Source organism: Mustela nigripes, chromosome 3, assembly GCF_022355385.1.
Source record: "Mustela nigripes isolate SB6536 chromosome 3, MUSNIG.SB6536, whole genome shotgun sequence".
NCBI classification, from domain to species: Eukaryota; Metazoa; Chordata; class Mammalia; order Carnivora; family Mustelidae; genus Mustela; species Mustela nigripes.
The window spans coordinates 15,722,019-15,748,332 of record NC_081559.1 but is presented as its reverse complement, the minus strand read 5'-3'; the positions used below and the strand labels follow the sequence as shown (position 1 = coordinate 15,748,332).

At 45.2% G+C, this 26,314-nt stretch overlaps 1 protein-coding gene across 2 annotated transcripts in view; it reads right to left on the bottom strand.

The window, feature by feature from the left end:
- Positions 1–25,376, bottom strand: part of PARD3B (par-3 family cell polarity regulator beta) — a 1,033,909-nt gene extending 1,008,533 nt beyond the window's left edge. For both annotated transcript variants that reach the window (XM_059393291.1, XM_059393292.1), the window contains exon 1: positions 25,117–25,376. In XM_059393291.1, coding sequence (XP_059249274.1) covers positions 25,117–25,236 — 120 coding nt within the window. In that variant the 5' untranslated portion in view covers positions 25,237–25,376. The remainder of the gene's footprint in view (positions 1–25,116) is intronic.
- Between the last annotated feature and the right edge of the window lie 938 nt (positions 25,377–26,314).

Here is a 26,314-nt window from a genome sequence, read left to right as displayed (position 1 = left end):
GATACACGGGGTTACGGAGAGATTCATCTCTGGAAATGGCTGTTTCCTTACAAGGTAGAGAATCAAAAGTATGCTATCATAAGCCAACTCCTACCAATGTTTTCCTCAGCAGTAACTGTGAGACTCTTCCTGACCTCCCACTGACCCTCTCAGTCATATCTACATGCAGCCCCAGAGGTGATCCCTGCAAACACATTATTTAATTCAGAACAGCAATAAAATATCATAGATCTAGGCCTTTATTAATTCATGTTACAACATTGCAGAGTTCATAATGTTTTGGTCTGAAGTTTAGGCTCCAGGTATTCCTTCGCAGGCTTTATTAGGCACTTTCTGTATGCACAGTGCTACTGAAATGCTATTGGGAGGGATTCAAACAAGCAAGCACAGGGAACAAAACAAAGCATTTTGCTTTCAAGGAGGTTACACTCTAATAAGGGAGATGAATTATGTTTATCTCAAAAAATTAATTTCCCAAATAAATTAAAGATGCAAACAAAATTTCAAGGGCTTAACCCTACTTAAGGGGAGGGGGAAGTATCCTGAGAAACCTAGAACTCAGAAGCCGTTTGTATGGGAATATACACTGTTAATTGTAAATGAGTCACCTGCTCATCATACATCATAACAGGCCCTTAAACAACCACTCCTTGGCAGCGTGTAGAGATTACTATTTAGAACATGTACTTGACTGTAATAAATCAAACACTGAAAAACAGTTTTATGGCTCAGAAGGAGACTTAGAAATAAACTCCTCTGTGCCCGAGGTCATGAGCGTTCAAGGACCCCGTCCATGGTTCCAGAGCTAGTTCATATTCACAGAAGAACTGCTCCACACCCCAGGGCTTTTCCCAAAACCCCACACGGATCTATCAGCCTTTCTTTGCCAACCAGTCTAAGTTAGTGTATTTTCTATGCTAAATATTGCCTGAAGTAGCAGAAATAAAGTACACAGAAATCAAAGCTAATACCAACAGGATTTACAGGTCTCAGTTTATAAAAGCTAAGTTTTTGTTCTTCCTTTTTCCCACTTCCAGTGTATCCTGTACCCTGGGCCCCAGTCAGTCTACTGAAAAGACCTCCTTTCCCAAATCATTACCACTGCTCTCTCTTGCCTTAGGTACAAAGCTTCCATCCAGGCCATCAGGACTCTCCGTATTCTTGAGAGGTCCTGAAACTACAATGTTCTCAGCTCTCTGTCCTCAGAAATCGAGGCCCCTAATCCAGCCAGGTGGATATAATCCCGAGGAGGAAAACAAAAGTTGTCAATCTTCATTCTACCCGCTCTCGTTTGCCAAACTAATCCCAGAAGGAGACACAAAGCAGCGTATCTGTCTTCCCAACGTTAACCCTGAAGGTGAGGTGTGGTCTGGCCATAGCTCGCGGACACAGCCAGATTCCTTCACACCTATGCCACCTGTTGCAGAAACGAATTCACGGAGTTCACCAAACCCTCTTGGAAGGTAAAGGCTGGCCCCACTCGAAGCACACAAAACTTTCCTTCACACCAGGATCTGAGCTCGTGGCTTTCCTGCACATACTCTGTGGCTCTTCAACCTCTTTCAGACTTTACCTTCTCCGAAGGGGGATCGATATTTTGATCCCATCAGCACTGGGCGTAAGACAAGCCTCCAGCCCAGGGATCATCCCAACCACTACTCTTCTGAGTCCCGTGTAGCCCCATTATAAACTTTACCACATGCTTACAAATCTGAACACACTATTCCAAGGCCCAAACGTGGGGCAGCATGGCAAACAAGCAGGGAAAAGATTTTGGTTTTAGGCCATCCTGTCACTTCTTAATATCCTGATCACTGAGGCAGCAGCAGCCAGGGGCCTGGGGTGTATGGAAGCATTCCCACATAAGCACCCACCGCCACTGTTTATCCCAACATGCAGTTTTCTTATTATGTCCTTCCCCCGCCTCCCCAATTAGTTTTCATCCTCACTGCATGGAACAATTCAACGTTCAAAATTGTGCTCCTTGTGATATTAAAGCTAAAGGGGGAAAAACTAAAATTTCTTTCCAGACAGTTTTTAGTTACAAAGACAAATACTAAGGTATCTTGTTATGCAACTATTACCTAAACACATGGCCATAACCAAGAAGGCCAGGCGTGCCACCGGAGACTGTCGGCTACAAGGATGCCGACCTTGCACTGGTACATGGTCCACGTTCTCCAATGAACAGTCATGGAATGTCCATCACCTGATGAGCTCTGGTCTGTTATACATCTTGTCCTGGAATGTCAACCTAGGTGTTCCTATCCATATATTATTTAAACAATTATACTGCACAAATCTATTCTCCATAATCCAAAATCAAAGTTTAAAGAAAGGCACTATGATTTTTAAACAGCATCTGTAAGTATAGCAAAAAATGTCCTACTGCATAAAATGGGTGATCACCACCTTTGTTTTTTTTTTAAATATAAAAGATATAAATTATACACAGGGAGACAACACTAAAGAAGCTCTTTTCAAGAAAGCCTAAACATGGAAACTGTGTACTAAAGGAAAAAAAGAAAATTAGTGAGGCCACCCCTGACCTCAGGTGAAGCTCCAGTTCAGCTCCATTACTCCCAATGGTCAATGGATGACCACTTAAATAATTAAAGAAATATTCTCATTTAAATGTTGATTTTTTTGGCATGTCATTTAAAATACGGATACATTGGGTTTTAAGATTTGTTTTTTTTTTTTATTTGACAGAGAGAGATCACAAGTAGGCAGAGAAGCAGGCAGAGAGAGAGGAAGGGAAGCAGGCTCCCTGCCGAGCAGAGAGCCCAATGCGGGCCTAGATCCCAGGACCCTGGAATCATGACCTGAGCCGAAGGGGCTTTAACCCACTGAGCCCCCCAGGCGCCCACATTAGGGTTTTAGAATATGAAATAAGGTCCCTAACTTTCACTGTAATATTTCGGTTAATCAAATTTCTACCATTTCTCACCATCATCTAATCCCATGGAGACTTTCGCGGCATCCTGAAAGAAGAATGCCCCAAAGGCTGACTGGTGTTCTCACAATGTATTTTAAACGACTTTATATAAAGTTGCCACTTCAGAGAAATCTTAATTTCATGACTGATATGTCCATCCTCCTTAGATTGTTTTTTTAAACACTAAAGAACATTAAGAACAGATGAAATAGTTCTATCAGAAAAGTACAATTTATTTCTATCTTCTGTTGCCAGATCCTAAGAGGTTCCCAGTTAGATGACAAAACATTCTTCCTTCCCAATATTAATTACATGGCAACTGATATGTTTATTTCTTTTCTTTTTTTTATTTTTTATTTACTTATTTGACAGACAGAGACCACAAGTAGGCAGAGAGGCAGGCAGAGAGAGAGTGGGGGAAGCAGGCTCCCCGCAGAGCAGAGAGCCTGATGTGTGCTCAATCAAGGACCGCAAGACCATGACCTGAGCGGAAGGTAGAGGCTCAACCCACCAAGCCACGCAGGCGACCCATGTTTATTTCTTTTCTTAAAAAAAAGGAATAAAATCATGGGCACAGATTGTTTAAAAAAAAAAAAAAGTCTGAAGTTTATAATAAATAGATTTGTAGACCAAGAGAAATAGCTTTACCCACCCAAGGAAAGAGTGTTCCCAATACTGTATTTCAGCAAGCTGTTCTCAAAGAGAGGTCTATGAACCCCCAGGAGCTCTCAAGACATTTTTAGAAGGTTCACAAGGCCAAACTTTTCCCCCAGGTAACTCCAAAAGGTTATTAGTACACGTTATTTCTCCTTTCACAAACTTACAATAATATTTTCAAACTTCAGTCCTTCTAAATATTCAAATATAACAAACTATAATTTAGAATTTAATATTTCATTCTAAAATATTTATTAATTTTTATATTTATAAGATGGATCATTGGTTTAAAATTGGAGATTAGACATCTCACACTCATTTGGGTGGCTATCATCAAATAAATAAATAAATAACACACGCTAACAGAGATGTGGAGAAATGGGAACCCTTGTATATTATTGGCAGGAATGTAAGATTGTGTGGCCAATATGGAAACAGTATGGCAGTTCCTTCAAACTTAAACACAGAACTGCCATATAACAGAACACCTGGGTGGCTCAGTCAGTTAAGTGTCTACCCTTGGCTCAGGCCATGATCTCAGGGTCCTGGGTTCGAGTCCAATGTCATGCTCCCTGTTCGTTTGGGAGTCTGCTTCTCCCTCTCCCTCTGCTTCTCCCTGCCCTGCTTGTAATTTCTCCATCTGCCTCTCAAATAAATAAAATCTTAAATTAAAAAAAGAATTGCCATATAACTCCACAGTTTCACTTCTGGGTGTTCAAAAGAACTAAAATCAGGGACCCCAACAGACATTTGTACACCTATGTTCAGAGAACATTATTCACAAGAGCCAAAAGGCGAAGCAAGTAACCCAGTGCCCATCAAAGGATGAATGAATAAACAAAATGTGGTATACACATATATTATTCATACCTGAAAAGAAAGGAAACTCTGATATAGGCTACTACACAGCTGAACCTTGAAGATGTTATACTAAGTGAAATAAGCCAGTCACAAAGACAAACACTGTATGAGTGTATCTAGAGCAGCCAAATCCACAGAGACAGAAAGTAGAATGGTAATTATCAGGGGCTAAAGGCAGGGAAAACAGGGCGTTAATGTTGAATAACACCTTACAAACCCAGGGAGTTTCAGTTGGGGACAATGAAAAGTTCTGGAGATGGATGGTGAGGACGGTCACATAACAATGTAAATGTACTTCATGCCACAGAGCTGTACACTAGAAACCGTTAAAATAGTCCGTATCATGTTAGGAATATTTCACAATTTTTTAAGAGATTTTATTTATTTGACAGATACAGATCACAAGTAGGCAGAGAGAGAGAGAGGAGGAAGCAGGCTCCCCGCTGAGCGGAGAGCCCGATGTGGGGCTTGATCCCAGAACCCTGAGATCATGACCCAAGCTAAAGGCAGAGACTTAACCTACTGAGCCACCCAGGTGCCCCTATTTCACAATTTTTAAAAAGCCAACATATAAAAAAGGGCTGGGGATTAGAAAACCTGCTTTCTCAATCCACAGCTATACCCTCAACATCTAAAGAAACTAAAATATAATTTTTAATTTTAAAAAATGAAACTGATACACCAAGGTCTGATTCATGGAAGAGAAGAATCTACTTTTAAAAATTAAATAAAACTGGGCAAAACTATAGACAAAAATATGATGAAAGTTACCTTCTCCTAGTTCTTATAGATATTAGTAATTTATTGTATAAGATGCAACAATATTTTCTAATAGGAAGTCGTAATATCAATTTGAAATTCATCACTAAGAATGTAAAGGAAAATGCTCTGAATATTTTTAGATGCAGACACAATGAGAACTTTAAAAGTCAAATTCCACTACCCCGTTTCAAACTGGAGAAGAAAAAGCCACTGAAGCACCTCATAGGGCCAGCTGTTCCACCGCACTAGCTGGAGAAACACACCCAGTAACAGAGACTCTCAGGAAGCCCTGCATAACGGACGTTGTTGGATGCTTGCTGGGGAAGTCAGTTAAAAAAAAAAAAAAAAATCTGGCAATGGCACTTCCCAATGATATAATAACTACTCAAATAAAATATTTATCTGCAAATGTGAAGACTGAGTTAATATCCCAGCTGCATAATTGTACCTTGCAAATGGATTAATCCACAGATGTGACTGAACCTACTATTTCTTTTGTATGAGATGACTATTTGGTGCTGATACTGATTGAAGATGTTTATTTTATTTTATTTTGTTTTGTTTTATATTATTTATTTTGTTACTGTGAATGCCTGACAATAAACTGTGACAATAAAACTATTTTGTTACTGTGAATGCCTGCCACTGAAATAGTCAACATGCTGACTAACCTTCTGGAATCTCATGCTTTATCACTGGAATAATTATGTAGACACTTGCACTGTCTGTAATAGAAACAGTGGTGGTAAAACTGCTGGTACCTTTGGGGTGGCCCAGGGGTTCAGTTGGTTAAATGTCTGACTCTTGATTTTGACTCATGTCATGATCTCAGGGTTCTGAGATCCAGCCCTGCGTCGGGTCCCACGCTGGTCATGGAACCTGCCTAAGAGTCTCTCTCTCTTTCTCTCTACCCCTAAAACAAACAAACAAACAAACAAACAACTGCTGGTACCTTTGCCTGAATCAAGGATAGTGAATTGCTTATAGCTATCACGATGGCTAAAATAAGAAAGATAAGAAATAACAAGTGTTGGCAAGGATGTGGGGAAAAAAGAACTTTCATACACTGTTGGTGGGAATGAAAACTGGTGTAGCCACTTTGGAAAACAGTATGGGGGTTTCTAAGAAAATTTAAAAATAGAATTATCATATGATCCAATAATTCCACTATTAGGTTTAGAAATGAAAATGAAAACACTAGAAACAAAGAAAATGAAAACACTAATTCAAAAAGATATGTACACGTCTATGTTTACTACTGGTATTTACAATACTTGGTATTTACTACTTGGTATTTACAATAGCCAAGACATGGAAGGAACCCAGAGTCTATGCTTAGATGAATGGATAAAGAAGATGCGGTTACACCCCCCCACACACACACACAGAGGAATGTTACTCAATCATAAAAAGGAATGAGATCTTGCCATCTGCAGCAACATGGACGGATCTAGAGGGTATCATAATAATAAGTGAAATAAGTCAAAGACAAGTACCATATGATTTCACTCATTCATGGGATTGAAGAAACCAAACAAATGAGCAACCAAGAAAAAAAAAGTCTCTTAAATACAAAGAACTAACTGGTGGTTATGACAGAGGAGGCTGCCTAGGGGCGTGGGTAAAATAAAGGGGAGTAAGAGCACACTTACTGTGATGAGCACTGGGAAATGTATTCAGTTGTTGAATCATTACATCATACTCCTGAAACTAATGTAAGACTGTACAATAACAGTCAAAGGTACTAGTCATTTATTTGCCTTTACTGCCATTTATTAGCACTTAAGAAAAGGGCAGATCTAACTTTGATGATGCAACACAAATTTTATTAATTCTCAATCCTTTTCTTAAAAAACATTTTTTAAAAGGTATTTTTATTTATTTATTTGTTTGACATAGAGAGAGAGATCACAAGTAGGCAGAGAGGCAGGCAGATGGAGAGAGGGAAGCAGGCTCCCCGCTGAGCAGAGAGCCCGATGCCCAATGTTCAATCCCAGGACCCTGAGATCATGACCTGAGCCGAAGGCGTTGGCTTAAACCACTGAGCCACCCAGGCATCCCAATCCTCAACCCTTCATTTTACATCTTTTTGACGTGGTACGTAAAGAAATAGAAAGTACACATGAAGCACTTGTGTATACTCATATGCAGTAGTCACCGCAAGGAAAAGCACCCATATCATTACATAAGTTAAGCTTAACTGTTTTTTTTCATGGAGCACCATTTTCACTTGAAAGACTGATAAACTATGGTTATTTATCCTTGAGCTTCCAGTGGATATATGTCAAAAAGGAACGATAGGAGCCAAGACACTTAATACAAAATAAATGACAGTTATATGTTGCCAATAATAAAGCAGAAATTAAAATTCCAGAAAACTTGTATCCAGCACTATGAGCTAAATAGTTTCCTAATACCTACACTTTTCAGATGATTTGACGGTAATATCAACGTACGTGGTTTTTGAAGCTGTATAATGAAACGTGTCAACATTTGAAAGACTGGCATAACTCAGTGAACCACAATATAGGATGTTAAAAGATCATGCATGGATAACAGATCTATTCCAAGTACAACACAAACCAATGAATTATAATGTGACACTATGAAAATTTCATGGGTATAATTTCAGACTCCTACACTGCAACTAACCTTTAAGAAAACCATCACCTACTAAGATGTTTATAATCATGAATCCCACAATTCTGATGTTTAGAATCATAATCCCATTATTACATTATGTTATAGATTCGTTCTCCTGGCCAATGTGCTTTAGAGATCCTGCTTGCCTTTTTTGATGAAATAAGAAGTCCAGCTGGAAAATGCTGGAAAATGACATACGATAAGGAACTGCATGTGTCCTCTGGGAGAGGAAACGGACTGCAGGCACTGGCTACCAGCTTACAGTCAGGAAGAGCCAGGGCCCTTAGCCCTACAGCTGCAAGGAAGGAATTCTATCAAAAACCTGAGTGAGCCCAGAAGCAGGTTCTTTCTAGTGAAGACTCCTGAGAATGCATCCTAGCTGCCACCTTGATTACAGCTGGTAAGATCCTAAGAAGAGAGACGGGCTAAGCTGTGTCCAAGTTCCTAACCCACAGAAACTGTGATATAATAAATGTATAAGAAAGAAGTATAAGAACCAACCACATGTTGAATTTGCATGTAGCGTGCAGAAAGCATTGTCTTCAACTATCTGAAAAAGCTAGTGAAATGCTCCTCCTTTGGGGCACCTGGGTGGCTCAGTCATTGAGCATCTGCCTTCTGCTCAGGTCATGATCCCAGGGTTCTGGGACTGAGCTGTGCATTGGGCTCCCTGCTCAGCGGGCAGCCTGCTACTCCCTCTCCAACTCCCCCTGTTTGTATTCCCTCCCTCGCTGTGTCTGTCTCTGTCAAATAAATAAATAAAAATCTTTAAAAAAAAAAAAAAAAAAAAAAAACTCCTCCCTCTTCCAACTACGTATCTCTGTAAGGCAGGATTTTCTTCATGTATTTCAACCGAAACAACCCATTGCAACAGACTGGATGAGAAAGCAGATTTGAGAAACTATCCCATAAGCAAATATCAAAGAGGTGTGAAACAAATGTTATGCAGTGCCCCTTTTCTCACTAAATTTTGCTTTTGTTTTGAAAAGTATTTTTTTATAGCAATAAGTGATCTTAACTTGTTTTGGTCTCTTTGTTATTTTAAATCCATTAGATATGCTTTTTGTTTTCTCAGCTTTAATTTCTAATATGGTCTAAAATAGGTATAATCTGCCTAAAAAGGTCTTCCAGGCCGTCTCATATGTAAGTGAAAAGGGGTGTTGGGACGAAGAAGTTTGAGAACCGCTGCAATGTTCTAATCCCTCATCTCCGCCACAGGACACACGTGCCGCCCTTCCCTGCAGTCATGGAAACCCGACCTATTTCTCACATTGGGCCATCCCAGCCCACTGGGGAGCTCTTTCCCTTCTGAAGGCTACTACTATAGTAGTAGCGGGTGATAGCAGATCACGAGACCTTTGTTTTTCAATAAAACAGCCAGCAAGTTACCCGTGGGCCATTTTGGAACAAAAATGTAAGGAATAAAGGATACTACTAGAGGGAAGGCAATCAGAAATCAATGGAATTCCCCCAAAGTCTCTTGGTGTAAAAGATGAAAAAACTGCTTTCAACAGAGTAGCAATTGTTATAAATTGAACTGTGTCCCCCAAAAAGATGTGCGGAGATCCTAACCCTTCATACTTGTGAGTGATAGGAGAGTCTCTACAGGTGTAATCACATCTACAGGTGTAATCAAGTCACGAGGGTGGGCCCTAATCGGATAGGACGGGTGTCCTCACAAGAGGGGAAGACACACAGAGACAGAGAGACACAGACACAAAGACCACGGAAAGATGGACGCAGAGATTCGAGTTACTCTGCCATAAGCTAAGGAATACTGGGGGCCACCAGAAGCCGGAAGCGGTAGGGAAGTCTCCCCGTTCAGATGCTCTGAAAGGAGCATGTATATGTTATATATCTTATATAATATATATGCAATATATGTTATATAATTATATAAATAATGTCTTTTTACTGGAAATTTCTGTACAGGCTTTTTTGTGGGTTTTTTTTGTTTTGTTTTGTTTTGTTTTTTAAGGTTCTGGGAAAATGTCTCTAGCACTGCTATCAAAACTCGAGCCCACTGAATCTCTACAAATGTGTCTCTAAACACAGAGACGAGTATTATCTTGACATCTTGCACTTCCTCAATTCTTTGCTACAAAAGGAAGCAATCCAGAAACTAATATATAAAGTTTCCAATTCTATTACTATGTCTTCACGAAAGAAATATGGGATGACACACACAATTCTTGAGATTTCTTCTCGATTTTATCCAACCATGTGGACTTGCAGGCCCGATAACTCTAGATCACCTGCTGCCATTCTCCAGTCTCACGATCCAAATCTTATCTATGTAGGGAATTTGACATTATAATCCACAGATTGTAACTTAAACCCTTTAATGCATACTGAACATAGGGATTTGCCTTCAGCCTCACACTTTGTTTAATCCAAAAACAACATGATTTTAGAGCTATAAGGATATCTAGAGTCACCTGACCTGATGACAAATCCTAGGTCCCCTAAATATCAGGGAGCCCCAGTGGTGTTCCAACTCTGGGCCCTAACCTATTAGTGGGTAGTAAAATCAAATTAGTATGTCCTAACTACTTTTAAAAAGTAAAGTAACAGAATTTAAAAAGTAGAGGCATCATTTATAGTAAGGATAAGTATCCCCAGGAAACTTACATTTCAATTGTATATATGTGTTACGAATACTGGATCATGAAGGAAAACCTATTATTACTGTATTTGTTAATCCAAATCCTGGCAGGAAAGAGATGATTTACACAAATTAGGCACTTAGGTGTTTAATAAACTATTCATAAAGGTTTGCACCAAGCAGTGAGCCCTTGCCATCATCCAGAACCCGAGACAGGGAAAGGAGTGGGTGTCCAGTGGGGAGAGGAGCACGGGGGAGGAGGCAGTGACAAGAGGTGCCTCCCTCAGGGAAGCGAGGTAGCCAGCCCACAGGGACCTGGCAAGTGGGGAGCTGTGCAGCCTCCCTTCTCCTTCTGGGTCCTCCCCCACAGCTGAGGACAACTAGAAGCCCCAGAGCCAGACAGTCTACGCTGCTCAACCCGCTAGGTCGCAAAGGAGGCTGTAGAAGGGACAAGCGTGGGTCTGGAGGGGCCGTCAGAGGGCCTCGAGCCCCCGTGAATCTCTATCACAGACGTCCGAAAGCCATCAACATAGTTTATATATTCCTCAACCTACACTCACTGCTTCATTTCTGGAGGCCACGTTTTTTCCATAGCCGCCTACAAATCCCACTCTTGCATCAAGGCTCTAATCTAATGACAAGCAAGTGACGCAAAAGACTGGCACCGTCATGGACACATGACTTACCCCAGCCAGACCCTTAGCACCCCCCAGCAACCAGAGGTCTTCCACCTCTCCTACCCCTATCTATGGGGCTCCTGAGGGCACAGACCCTGTCTTACTGGTCCCTGCACCCCCAGGCTTCAAAGCCTAGAACACAGGGTAGTCAATGAAACACAAACTTCAGACTGCTCCCTCTACCCATTTCCACCCGTACTTCCTTCACTACACAGAGTCCACTCCCAAGTCTGACCCCGCTGTCCCCCTCAATCTCAAAGCCCATTCCCTCTTCTGCTTCACCATGTCCATCCTCCATTCCACAGCAGGGACGTACGTGGACCAGTTTCTCCACCTCTAGTCTCAGCCGCCTGTCGTCATCCTCCAGGGCAAGCCATACAAAAAGGCAGACACCATGGCCACCCTGCCCAGAATGCTTCCCTGATTCCCAGCTCTCTCGCTCATTGTAACAGAAGCCTCCCGGCTCTGACCCTGCCTTCTTCTCATGGCCCTCATTCCCCACCACTCCCTCCCACTGTCACTCCTGGAAACCGTTCCATAATACTGTCCCCCACCAGAAAAACAACAACGACAACAACACTTTACCCTCAGGCACAGGCTGGCCTCTCTCCCCCTCCCCACCCAGCCCCCCACACTCATACCTCCCGCTCTCCCCCACTCCTCCCTCTCACCCCCTCCCTCTAAGGCCTCTCCCCACCCTTACTGCTCTGGCAAACGTCCATTCATCCTTGGAAACCCTGCACAGGCAGCCAGCGCTCCACAAGCGAAGGCTACCGGACCACCCACCTCTCCCTGCTCCTCGCAAAGCCAAGCTCGGCCACTCTCCGCGCCCACCTCTCCAGGGCCCTGCACCAGACTGTGCTCCGTCTACACAGTTCTCTCTGCCCTTTTATTCTATAAGCTTGATGGAGGCCAGGACTAGGCCTTATTTTATTCTATAACCCCAGCACAAAACACAATGCCTGACCCAAAATCATTGTCTAAATCATCTCTCAAGAGAATGAAGAGACAAGATTATAGACAACCAAGCTAAGCAGCCACTGATAGAGACCTAAGGCCTCCCTGAAGAGACAACATACGTTTTCTGCGAAGATAGGGTTAAGGGACTGTACTGTTTCCCATCATTCTTCAGTCAGGAACCCCACAATCTCTGCATCCCTTCCCCAAAACAGGCCACCTCTCTACGAGGAGGAAGGAGCATAAATTATACCTGTATATCCCCTGTCACACTTTCTAGGATTCCTGTCTTCATAAAATACCAGCAAAACTTAGTCTCGTGGGGATGAAAGGTACAACACCGGGCGTATCACCAATGGTACTGTGACAGCATTGCGGGGTGACAGAGGGTCACTACTCTTGTGGTGAGGACAGCAGAACAAACAGATTTGTCCAATCGCTGTGCTGCACACCTGAGACTAAGGTAATACTGTGCCAACTAGGCTTCAATTTTAAAAAACAAATAAAAAGATTAAAAAAAAAAACACTTATCCTAAATCTCCCTAAAAAGGCATCAGAAGTCAATTACCAGCATTCCCCATAAATCTCTAATTTCAGGGCACCTTGGTGGTTCAGTCAGTTAAACATCTGCCTTTGGCTCGGGTCATGATCCCAGGGTCCTGGGATCAAGCAGCACACTAGGCTCCTTGCTCAGTGGAGAGCCTGCTTCTCCCTCTCCCTCTCCCTCTGCTATTCCCTGTGCTTATACTCTCTTTCTCGCTCTCTGTCAAATAAATAAATAAAATCTAAAAAAAAAAAAAAATTAAAAATTAAAAAAATAAAGAAATGCTTCATTTCTGCCTCAAACAAAGCAATAAAATGGGTGTGATCATTTCCCCTGTTCATATGGTTCTCTGGTCTTGCTGACAGGGGCTTAGCCAAAAGTTGCAGACATTTCCCCTGCTATACCTCCACGACCAAGTGGACCCCCTGCCCCTCCCACCACGCCACCATTCCTCCAGGGCCCAAGACCCCCCAGGCAAGGTTAATAACCTCACCTGAGGCAGAAGACAGGAGGAGTATGGGGAGTATTTATCTGGATGACTCTCGGCATTGCATCTGATAGGGACTAAATGGAGAGTGAACCCTTCTTAATCAGACTGTCTTTGGTATCTTGAAATTCCACCTCATTGCAGTCCAAAAAGCGCTGGAGTCCAAGCAATCAAAAGAATGGCCGAGCCCAAAGCCAGGCGGCAGACCTAATTGGCAGTCCCTCAGACACAGCCCCTCAACACAGATAAGGAATCCATCTGAATTAAGATAATCCAGATTCATTTTTAAAAAATCAACATGAGGGGTGCCTGGGTGGCTCAGTGGGTTAAGCTGCTACCTTCGGCTCGGGCCATGATCCCACGGGTCCTAGATCGAGCCCCGCAAAGGGCTCTCTGCTCAGCAGGGAGCCTGCTCCCCCTCTCTGTCTGCCTGCCTCTCTGCCTACTTGTGATCTCTGTCAAATAAATAAATAAAATCTTTTAAAAAAAAAAAAGGACAACATGAAATTAATGAGTAAGACACTGAAAATCAAACATTGCTCGAATATAAGAGACAGTACTACACAAATCCTCATGAAGGAAAAAGAAGATATTCCTTCATTGAAAATCCAGAATCACAGAGCACTCACAGTCTCAAAAATCTGAGAAGTGAGTCAACCTTCATTACAGCAGATATAATGGGCCACTAAACTACCACGGACAGTAAATGTGGATTTGATGAGGTATTTGAAGACAATCAAGAGAAAAGTTGCATTTAGACTTAAAAAAACACCACATCTAAAGATTTCAAACTTGCAAAACTTTGTGTTGAATACAAAGTCAGTCTCATTTTCATGAGAGGAAGCAATGTGAATTTAACATAATTGCACAAGGATTTATGGTATGCAGACTGGGTGTCAGGTATACGCTAAAAAACACGGACTGGAAATTTTTTTTTTAATTCCTTGTTTTTGAATAGTTCACAGTGTAGTGGGGAGACCAAATATTTGTAATAAAAGGCAGAGCCTGGCCAGCGGCTCTCCTTTACCCAAGTGGACTATTTTCCTAACCCCACTGCACCTAGATGGGGCACACGGCTGGTCTTAGCAGGGAAATGCTAGTAAGAAGTCGGCTCTGCCACTTTTCAGGTTGGGCCACAAATGTCCTGTGGCCTCCCCCATGTTCTCTTGATTCATCAGTCGGCAGAGTGCAGCTCTACAGAAACCGCCAAGGCCAAAGCACACAGCGGAGAGGGGACCTCGTGGGTGGGAAGCCCCCTCCTCCCACGCAGAAAGGAAACCCTCCGCTGTGATAAGCCACTGCCATCCGGGTGTCGTCTGTCAAGTCAGCAGACTGTGACCACGGAACAGTAAAATCTAAGATGCATTTTCCAAAAGAAAAGCACCGGCACGGGGAGCTCAGAGAGCACAACGAGGAGGCCGGAGGGCGGTGAGTGGGGCAGGGAGGGAGGACTCACCCGGGACCGCAGCGGCAGACTCGCCTGGAGGACGCAGCAGTCACCCGCGGTGGGGAAAGGGTGAAGGAACAGCAAAGGGCAGGTAGGAAGGGGGAGGACATCAAAGGACAGGGAAGCAAAATCTGCCTTTCCACGTAAGCTCCACGGGGAACGGCTCAAACATTCCCAGCAGCAGCAGAGCACCCACTACCAGACTGCTGGCTGCAAGGCTGTCGGTGGAAGTCGCTCTGGAAGAGTCCAGAGCTAGCAGGGGCACGAAGGCCGGCTAAGAGTCTGCTGTAGTCCCCCACTGCGGAGATGAGCAATGGCATGGCTTTGGGGTAGAAGCAGATGCAGGAGATACACTTGGAACCCAAGAAAGCCTTGAAGTAACTAGACAGAGGGTGAGCTCTAAGGGAGGAAAGCTCACCAAGGAGTGGAGTACGCCCAGGTTTCCGGATCTGACATTGGGGTGAATGATGGCGCCCAGCAGATTTGCAGAGAGCAGGCTGGGCCTCAACTGTGTGTGGGACACCGGGTGCAAAGTCCGGAGGCTGGTGGATTGGGGGTCTAAGGAAGCTCAGGGGCAGAGGTGGGTATTTAGGGGTAGCTGACACCACAGAATAGAGGAGGTCCCATTGAGAGCAAAGCCAGAGCCTGATGCCCTAGCACGCATGAAAATCCTGTAGGGAGACCTGCAGGCTGGGAAGAGATGTAGGTTTAAAAATCCTGGAAAGTTTGTGGGCAGACAGAGCTCTAAAAGATCATCAAAATTAGGGATGAGGGACACTTGGCTGGCTCAGTCAGTGGAACATGCGACTCTTGATGTCAGGGTTGTGAATTCAAGCCTCATACTGGATGGAGACACTATTAAGAAAACTTTAAAGAATAAAAGTCTTTAAGTGGTAGCCTGGTGGCTCAGTCAGTTAAGCATCTGTCTTCAGCTCGGGTTGTAATTCTGGGGTCCTGGGATTGATCCCTGCATTGGACTCCCTGCTCAGTGGGGGTGGGAGTCTGCTTCTCCTTCTCCCCCTCCTCCTGCTTGTGCTCTCTCTCAAATAAATAAATAAAATCTTTTTAAAAAATTAAATAAATAAATAAAAGCCTTAAAAAAATAAGGAACGAAAAGTAACAAGGTACCACATCTTCATGATCTTCTTGAAAGCAGTTTACCTGGGGAAGGTATGAGAACCACAGTAACCAACTGGGTTCGATGAGGTTTTACAGAAGTATCTATTTTTTTTAACCTAGTTTTCCAAAATCCTCTCCATTTCTTAAATCCATGCAAATACTTTTAGACATGCACATTGAGTGAAACATGAATATATCTGTAACAAAACCAATAGGCACATTAGGAAGCCATGAAAATCCCATAGGGTGTCATCCAAGGGCAGTCACTATGTGGTCCAAGTGACCCTGTGCGCCACCGCTCCTCCCTGGGCCCTGACCTGTCACAACTCCCTCAACCAGCCGATGCCCACTCACTCTGTTCCCTCCACCTGAGATGCCTCGTCTCACTTTTCCACCTTACAAATTCCCCAGCATCCTTCAAAACAGCATCAGGGTCTCCCGTTTCAATGAGCATTCTTGGTTCCTCCTGTAGCTCAGGATACCTACATCTGGGCCTCCTACCCCAGGAGGCTGCAAAACTCATCAAAACCAGAGACAGCAACTGATTAATCTGCCTGTTAGGATCACCAACGATGTGACCTGCTACATTAGGCAGCCCCTCCTGAAGAACGCTGCCTACTGTTATTCTGCTCCTCATACATACCTCTCCCTTCACGCTGGGCTCTACAGCTACATGCTTTAATTAACAGAATGTGGCAGCAGGGCCTGGGAGGTGCAGTCAATTAAGCATCCGACTCTTGGTTTTGGCTCCGGTCACAATCTCAGAGTTCTGAGATCGAGCCCTCTGCGTTCAGCATGGAGTCTGCTTGGGACTCTCTCCCTCTCCTTCTGGCCCTCCTCATTCTCCCTCTCGCTCGCTCTCTCTCTCAGATAAATAGGTCAACCCTTCAAAATAATAATAACAATAATAGAACATACAGAAAACATCATGCCAGTGGCAGATCTAAGCCTTAAGCATGCCTGGAAGCTTCCAGCTTTGTACTCTTTGGAGCCCTGAGCTGCCTTTTGAGAAGTCAAGCAACCCTGCCCTGGAGGCCGTGGGAAGAGGCCCCGGCAGAGGATGAGATGCTAAGACTGAAGGGAGAGAACCCAGGCACCCAGCTGACAGCGAGAAGCAAGGTTCCAGACGGAGGCCCTGGGGCAATCAGCCCCCAGCTATTCAAGCCACCCCAGCCAAGGCACCAGACTTATGCAATCTGAAACACCCCGGACCTAGAAAACATCACACTGAGCCTTCTTCGTGGATCTAGAGTTATTTTAAGCTACTAAATGGTGGGGCAGTTTATACTGGAGCAAGACATAACCACAACAGATGGTAGTGGACACACGGTAAACGGTTTAACTCAAGAAGAGTTTATGCCCAGCCCACTAGGTACCAGGCACTCACAGGAGCTGGGGCGCCAACAATGAACAGGGCTGACCATGATCTCTACCTTGTTGCTGACATACTAGTGGAGAGAGATGGACGATAAACACAGTTAGAACCCCTGTGGGGTAGCAAGGGGTGATTCCTGGGGAGAAAAGGCAGGAAGGACCAATACAGAGGATGGCTGGAGGGGTTGTAATCATAAACAGTTGGTAGGAAAGGCTTCAAGAAGACAGGAACCAACCTAAGATGGAAGAGATGAGGAAAGCAGACAGGTGCATAACTGGAGGTCCAGGACTATTCCAGGCAGAGAAAACCGCATATGAAGCGGGAGCCTGTCTGGCTTTGTTGGGCTAACAGCCACAAGACCACAAGGCTGGGGGAGAGTAGGACGAGGGTGGAAGAGGAGGTGTGAAAGGTAAGAGATGGTATGCCGGGGTCCCCAACCCCACCCAGGTTTAATGATTCACCAGAACAACTCACGGGACTCAGCATATGGTCATTCTCACAGCTATGATGCATCACAGTAAAAGGACACAAAGCAAAACTTAAGAAAGGGAAAAGACTCAAGAGTAGAGTTTGCAGGAAATGAGGCACGAGCTTCCAAGGATCCACATCCAGTAGACAGCCCCCCAGCCCAACTCACCTGCCACCCCCCACCCCACCCGACCCCCACAGCCCAGACACAAGGTTTCACATCACCTGTGATTGTTTTCTACCAGTGAGGATCAGCAAACTCAGCATCCCCAGTTTTCCCTGGGGGCTGGCCACACTGGGACCCTCTGCCTAGCAGGCACAAAAATTCCAGACCTCAGAAAAAGAGCCAGTGTTCAGTATAAACCATCCTATTTGCATAAGCCATTCTTTTCAGAGAGTGGTGGGAACGCCCCACAAGTCTGAGTTCCCAGTGCCAGTCAAGAGCCAGTCTTGTAAGCAGGCCTAAAGGGAGGGGTCCCGGGCCTGCTACACGAACCTTGTTTTGCAGCGATACCCACATCATACAGCACCTGACAGGCCATCTGAAAGACACGGGAGCCAACGGAGGATCTGGAGTAGAAGAATGACAGGGCCTGACTAGAATTTTAAATGTTACTCTAGCTTTTGTGTTGAGAAAAGACTTACAGTGGGGGTGTGGGGTAGAAACAGAGGGACTAAAAACCATTGGGGGAAAAAAAAAAAATACCATGAGCCCTGAGGCACGTGGGTAACTCCGGTAGCTAAGAGACTGACTCTTAATTTCGGCTCAGGCCATACTCCCAGGGTTCTGAGATCAAGCCCCCCATTGTTCTGTGTGAGATTCTCTCTCTGTCCCTCCTCCTGCTCTCTCTCTCTCTCTCTCTCTCTCTTTCTCTCTCGCTCTCGATCTCTCAAATAAATAAATAAATAACATCTTTAAAAAAAAAAGTACCATGAACCCCAGCCCGCTAACTGAAAAGCGGGAAAGAAGAATTCGATTCCGCACACATTGTGAGAGGAGGGTCCCTCGGAGTTGCAGATGGACTGCAGGGCAATCCCAAGGAAAAGAGCAGTCAGAGACTGTCACAAGCGTTTCTGACCTAACAACCAGAAGGATGACACGGCCACTAAATGAGACGGGAAGACCATGGGAAGAGTGGATTTGGAGAAGAGCATCAGGAGTTCAGCTTGGGGCGAGCTAAGGGTCAGATGCCTACCTGGCATCCAAGTAAAGGGGTCAAGGAAACTGCTATGAACCTCAGAGGTTCAGAGCTCAGAGGAGAGCTCAGAGCTCCTCTGAGGTCAGAGCGCAGAGGAGAGATCTCGGCTGGAGAGACCAAGATGATACTGGGGCCCATACTGTTGCAGGAGCTCATTGTAAAGCATCTTACATCTCACTAAAAATATCCAGAGTTTTCTTCATACTCCTCGTTGGCCCACCATCCACCACCAGCAGAAACAGAGGTGGTGCACCCCCGGGCTGTCGCACCAAAGGGGCAAACTGAAGCAGACCGCAACTTGCTTTACAATTAGACTGGATTTTCCTCATGCCCAGATGAAGGATTCAAGATTTTAAAGGTTCTCTTTCTACCTGTGGATACCAAAAGGTGCATGAAGATCCCTTTCCGACTGGCAGAGTTCTGAACAGGACAACCACATCTGTGAGAGTGTCAGGTTAAGGGCTGTATGGGATCTAAGCTTTACACCAGTGGTTCCCAAAAGCATCATCAGAGGAGACTTAGACTTGAATCGTCCATTTAGGTTAAGTCATTTGTGACCATTTAAATTTAAATTTAAAATGCAATTCCTCAGATGTACTTGCCACATTCCAAGTATTTAAAAGCCATGAGTGGCCACAGGCCATCTTCCTGGAAAACACTGACCTAGAATACTTCCATGATCACAGAAAGTTCTACCGGACTATAGAGCTTTATATTTTCCAAGAGACACAAAGCCCTGCATTATTAATAGACACCTCAGATGATTTTCATGACCAAACTCTTCAGAAAACAGTCTCATAAAAATCGGACATGGTCATTTGTCCAACTTCCTCCAAGAGGATCTAGGACACAGAATGGTGTGGGAATGAGGATAAATACTTGGTTAACGAAGCCATTTGAGCACTTTCTCCAAACTACAATCAGGACTGTCGCTCCCAGTTGCACAAGAGGCAATTAACTTAGCTCCGAGGAACTGAACTGCAGCCCCAACCCCCCATCAGCAAATCCTATGTATAGGTCACAGGATGCGGGTGGAGGAGGGCGGGGGAGGGGGGCGACACAGAGAGAAAGGGGCATGGGGAGGGAGGCAAGAGGAAGGTGTGGGAAGGGGAAAGAGTAATGTGGGGGACAGAGAGAAGTATAGGAAGGAAGAAAGAGAGGCATAATGGAGAAGAGAAGATCCAGGGGCCACAAACCCAAACACCTACAGCAAGCCAAAAAACAACAATGGGCCATAAATAAGGAAATCATGACAGAGTAAAAAGTTAAGTCTGAGGTGGTAACAAACTGTTGGTGAGGCAATGATGGAGTGGAGAGCAGAATGATGCCTTCCAAAGACAAGAGGGGTGTCTCATCTCCTACTGATGATTGGGAGGTGGGAAAGGAAAGCCCAGTACTGCCAGAAACTCTGATTTGTTTTTCCCCCAAAGAAGGCAGAACTCTGGACCTTTGCATGAGTCTCAAAATATTTAAACACGGCAACTAAGTCAAAATGTGATACTGAGGGGCCGGGCACCTGGGTGGCTCAGTCAGTTAAGAGTCTGCCTTCGACTCAGGTCATGACCCCAGGGTCCTGGGATGGAGCCCCACATTGGGCTCCCTGCTCACTGGGGAGCCTGCTTCTCCCCCTCTCCTCCCCACTCATGTGCTCTCTCTCGCTACCTCTGTCTCTCTCTCTCAAATAAATAAATAAAAATCCTTTTTAAAAAATGTGATACTGAACAAAATTGAAAAAACATATCTATGGGTCATGGCAGGTACCACTAGCCCTGTGTCTGCAAACCTGGAGGCTCTTCTATTCAAGTCAAGTAGGAGAACCAAAACCAAGCTCGCAGCAGGTGCCCTGCTGGTGGTGAGTCTGTCTTACCCTCATGCTGGGGAGAGCGTGTAGTCCACACACTAGGAGTGGACTGAACAGAAAATGAAGCACTCAAGTAAGTCCATGTCCAATAAATTGCAAAGCATTTTGGAAATCCAATCTGGTCCTAGTTTATGTACACAGGAACCTTAAAAATCTGGAAGCCTTCATCAAAAACTGAAGCCTTCAAGAATTTAGGATTTCCAGCCCATTTCTCCAGGTTAGGTCCATATAATAGCATGCCAGATTCTTGTTACTGTATAAATTTTTAGATGCTGACCTCACAGTTTACCAGAAAATGGAATTATTACTCTTATCTTGCTCAGATTTGGGAAGCTGGTCTCAATGGAAAAACAAATTATTCAAAATATCTGAACACAGAAGAGATTCAATCATTTAGGCAAGTCTAAATGTTTCTTCAAAAAAAAAAAAGTATTCTCATATGGTCAAATCCACAAATCTGCTTAAAATTCCAGCATACCCACTATCCCATGAACCCAATATTCATATTATCTCATTCATTTCCACTCCACACACTACACATTCTCATTACTAAACCAGCCTTTCCCTTACTCACTTTGACCTTATCTAGTGGGTGTGCGTTTGTGTATGTGTGTGTATGAAATATATATATAAATGTATGTTCAATTTAATAAATTATTTGACCACCTGCTGTGAGAATGCATTCATGGTAAGAGGGACGATTACTAATGACTGGTTGGTCTGGAGACGTCTAAAACACAGTACCTGCCATCAAAAGAGTTTAAGATCAAATGAGTTCAGTGATACCAAATGATTTAGATAGTTGATTAGTAGTTCTCAGCCCTGGCTGGGCATTAAAATCACCTTATAAAACACCGATGCCCAGGCTCCACTCCAAACCCAATGAATTAGAATCCTGGAGAAAGGGAAGTGGGCATTTGTATTATTTAAAATGTTAAATGATAAATTAGAGGTAACTAATGATCGGCCAGGGTTGAGAGCCCCTGCAGGATATGCCTCAATTACCATTCAACTGTGACACCTAATTTTGATGATAAATTTAACTAGTTACCCAGTGATCCCCACCTGGACTACTTAAGAAGACAATCTCCTCTCCACTAACTACTTAAGTAAATTGGATTTAGAGCTTGGGACACTTGATAAACTACCAGGATCCAAAGGCAAGCAACCCCGTAATTCTTGCCCCTTAGTCAATTCCACCTTCCTGGTAAAGTTCATTGAACTGCGGGGGAAGGAGGGAAAGCAGGAAACTCAAAGTCCATTTCAGAACATAATTAAAGCCTTCCCAAAAGTTCTCTCAGTGTCTTCAGCATCTTACCTGCTTCCGGCCTTATCTGATGCTGATTCAGCTGGTCCCCCACATTCCCCAAATACCAGTTTTCTTTGTTTCTTCTCAGCAGAGGGTGGATACTTTCCCATGCTGTCCACAAAATCCAGAATGACTTCCTTGGGCTTCACTTATCCGCCAAACTAGACACCCCTCAACTCTATTCTCAATTTTGAAATCTGCCTTTCTCCTATCTAAATAATTCAAGACCCAAAAAGAAATGGGCTTAATTTACATTCGTGTTCCCACCAAATTTGTTTCTTGATAGCACTCTCTACCTGAATATCTAAGAGATTTGGCCCATTTTTCCACTAGTAATCAAACGAAGGAATGTTTTTCATACTTGGTTTGCAAATGCTGCAATATTAGGCTCAGATTCTAGACTTCTCTCCATTACATGTAGACCTATACTGTATACGATATAATCAAGAGGAACTTGTACATGTCACAACTCTCTGCAAGAAACCTAAAATTGCCATCTTTAGGTTGATGGGTTATTACAGCAGTTTGTAACTGGAAGATCTTTTTAAAACAAACTGTAGGGCGCCTGGGTGGCTCAGTGGGTTACGCCGCTGCCTTCGGCTCAGGTCATGATCTTGGGGTCCTGGGATCGAGTCCCACATCGGGGTCTCTGCTCAGCAGGGAGCCTGCTTCCCTCTCTCTCTCTCTCTGCCTGCCTCTCCATCTACTTGTGATTTCTCTGTCAAATAAATAAATAAAATCTTTAAAACAAACTGTAAAATATAAGATGGATAAACTCCCATGCATAATAACCTATCGGGCTGTGCAGTTAGCAACTATGAGTAAGGATCCTAGGAATAAGGACTCAGTTCCTGGGTTCAATTCTACCACGTATCACCCATATCTCTGTCTTTTTCTTCTCCCCATCTGCAAAAAGAAAATACCAGTACCTGCCTTATGAGGTTATTTAACTTACGTAGTAAAGTTCCTACAACTGCGCCTGCATAGTCAGCACAATTCACTTTATTGTTAAGTTTTTATGTCTGAGGGCAGGACTAAAAACCTTGCTGTCCAGGGAAGCAAGACTTTTAAATCTGTGTCACTGATTTAAAGAAAGTGAATTTATGACAAGTTGCCTTTCAAACTGAATTTTGACATTTCTGGGTTTTCCTATTATTTTCCAAATTCAATGGATGAAAGCATGGAATTTGACAGATTATTTCTTGACATTTTAGTTCTATTAGGAATACCATTTAATAACAGTTAAGCCTTGTTATGATTACAATACTATTCAAAATGAAACTCTGGGAGAGAGAGATTTGGGAAAGAGAAAATATCACTTGCCACTTATTAAATTGAGATTTTAAAAGCCAAAGAAGAGAAGGAGAATTTATAAACTGCAGGTGACCTTTAAATGTCACATTCGCTAATATATAAATGTAAACACAGAAAAATGTAATATCTGGTAATAACAGTAAACTGATCAATACAATTACATTATAGGTTCTGTGATATTATAAATTATGCTTTCAGTACAGAATATCAATAGCTTTTTAACACCTTTTAAGATCAAATTACAATGCACTAAATTTCATCTAGTCCCCTGCATGTTATTTATAAGTATGTAGAGTCCTTCCATTACTTGGACAGCTCCACGTACTAAGCTTCTATATATACAAGATGTTAGAGCATAAATTATTTTTAATATTGAGTTAATAAAAAATAACTTTATCATTTCATTAAAATAATCCTTCAATGATGTTTACTTTAATAATCTGCCTAGAATAATGTTACTACTAAGCTTACTTTCAAAAGTTAGGGAAATACAGTTCCAAGGAAATTGGTTACTTGTGCAAATCTCGGTTTTTAACTGAATTACAGAAAACAAAGCATTTACACTGGGTCACTGGGTGGCTCAGTGCACTGGGCATCAGCCTTCGTGAGGTCATCATGATCATGGGGTCACGATCCTGGGATCAAGCTCCTCACAGGGCTTTTTGATCAGCTCATAGGGCTCCTTGCTCTGCAGGCAGCCTGCTTCTACCTCTCCTTCTGCACCTCTCCCCCCGGCCCCTGCAGTAGAGCACCAGCACAGGGCTCTCTCACTCTCTCTCAAATAAAAATCCTAAAAACAACAACAAACCAGCATATGCTATTTTAACATTGGGGGAAAATTGGGGTAGATACAGTTTTAAAGGCCATTTCTACAGTTCTCACAGCATGAGAACAAATATTAAATGAGCCACTGACCTCTAGCACAAGAGTTTATGTCTTGTCCTTTTTGATGAGGATTTGGGGTATGCTGTTCCATATGAAGATTCAAGAAAGAAAAAGAAAAAGGCGCTCTCCAATGCCTTTATTTAAAGAACCCATCAAAGACGACACAAGAGTCCCAGTATGTTACCCAAACACCCACCATGAATTCTAGTGTCTAGCTAGGCCTTCTGAAGATGCACTGCCCCCTTAAAAATAACAGTCACTTAACTTTTACTTGTTTCTGATTTCAGGGACAGAGTTGGGAATAATCAACTCACTAGTCAGGCCGGGCACACACACTAGTAAACAGAGAAAATGCGGCTTAAAGACACTCCACATGTAGACGGGTTAGTTGAAGCAAACAGCATCCTTCCACCAAAGTTCCCAGTCACTGATGGAGAAAGCTCACAAGACTTCAATCCCGGGGGCCCCATCAGGGCTATCTTCCGAGTGTGTGTTACTCGCACCAATCAACTTTCTAAGTCCAAGGAACAGAAGTGGGGCGGGCCTTAGCCCTAGTCAAAACTCACACCTGAGGTAAGCAACACCTTCCAATACTCCCTTAAGAAGTGTTCTCTCAAGCACCTTGGAAGGCAGTGCTTCTCAAGCTCCAATGGTCATTCCACTCACCTGGGACCTTGCTTAAAACCAGATCCGAGGCAAGGGGCTTGGATTAGGGCACCAGATCCTGCATGTGTAGGGAGTCCCCAACTGACTCCCACGCTGCGTTTCCTCCTGTCACCCTCTGAGAAGCAAGGCCCACAAACCCCCAGAGACATCCAGGTCACTTATATGAGCAAACAAGCCGAAGTTGCGAGAACAGGTAGCGCCCAATAAAGTCTCCTGGGCGCTCTGCGCCCCTTGGGCGTCGCCACCGGGTCCTGGGGCCTCTGACAGGTGCCTGGCCTCGGTGCGCCCGCCGGGAGCCCGCCCCGCAGCCGCGTCCCCGCACCGCCCCGCCCCGGCGCTCACCTTCTCCCGGGTCTTCAGGTAGCGCTGCAGCGCCTGCTGCGTGAGCTCCCGGACGCGCAGCTGGCCCTCCTTGCACGGCACCACGATGCCCGTCCTGCCGAAGCACACGGTCACTTTCATCCTAGCCCCCGGTGCCCGCGCCCGGCCGAACAGGTGCCCGGCCCCACGGCCACAGCCCCTAATGTCGGGGTCCGCCCGACGCCCGCGGGTCCGGAGCCCCCCGAGCGCCTCTCCCCGGGCGTCCCCTCGGGGCCCGGGGCTCGCGGCCGCGCCCCTCCGCCCGGCGCAGGCGGCCCCGCGGCAGTCGGGGGAGGGGGCGGCAACGGGCAGGGCTGCGTCCCAGGTAGCTGGTGGCCGGGGGCGCGGCGACAACGCCGCCGCCGGGCTCTTCCTACTCCTCCTGCTCGGGCTCCGGCTCCGGCTCCCGCTCGGCCCGGACGAGGCGGCTGCTCCAAGCCCGCCAAAGCGAAACTGGCGGCCGGGCTGTGGCCCTGGCCCTGGCCCTGCCCCCTGGCCCTGGCCCTGGCCCTGCCCTGGCGGCGGCGGCGGCGGCGGCGGCGGCCGGGCCGGGCCGGCCCCAGGCCCCGGGCTGGAGTGGGCGGCGGCGGCGGCGGCGGCGGCGGCGCGCGGGGCCGGAGTTGGGAGGAAACTTTTGCGCCGGATCCCAACTCCACGGCGGCGCGCGGCGCTCTGGGCTCCCGCGGCCCCGGGGCCGGCCTGGGCCCGGCTCTTAAAGGGGCCGCGACGCTCCCCGGCCTCGCCGCGCGCTCGGCGGCCCGGAGCGGGGGCCGTGCCGCGGGTAACTAGAGCCCGGGAGCCTGGTCCCCTCCCTCGATCTCTCCCTGGCTCTGTCCCTCCCGCACACGCGCTGAGCTCCGGGGAGTTGTAACGGGACCTGGAGCTCCCCACCAGGGAACTGAAACCGGATCTCATAAAGCACCCCTGAGGGAAGAGCTGGGAGACTGCTGAGCTACACCGTTAAAATGTGGGGTTGGAGCAAGATTCTAGGAAAGCCCGGGAGCAGGTGCTTGTCGCCACGCCCACCAACCCCCCCGCCCCCCCAAGGGAGAGGCGGCTCACAGGTACTGAGCGGCAGGGATGGCCCAAGGGCCTGCCGGGATCCTAGTCTTAAGCAGAGCATCTATTCGATCTGCTGGAGTCCTGAGATGGCAACACTAAGGGGTTCTTGGGGCCGACG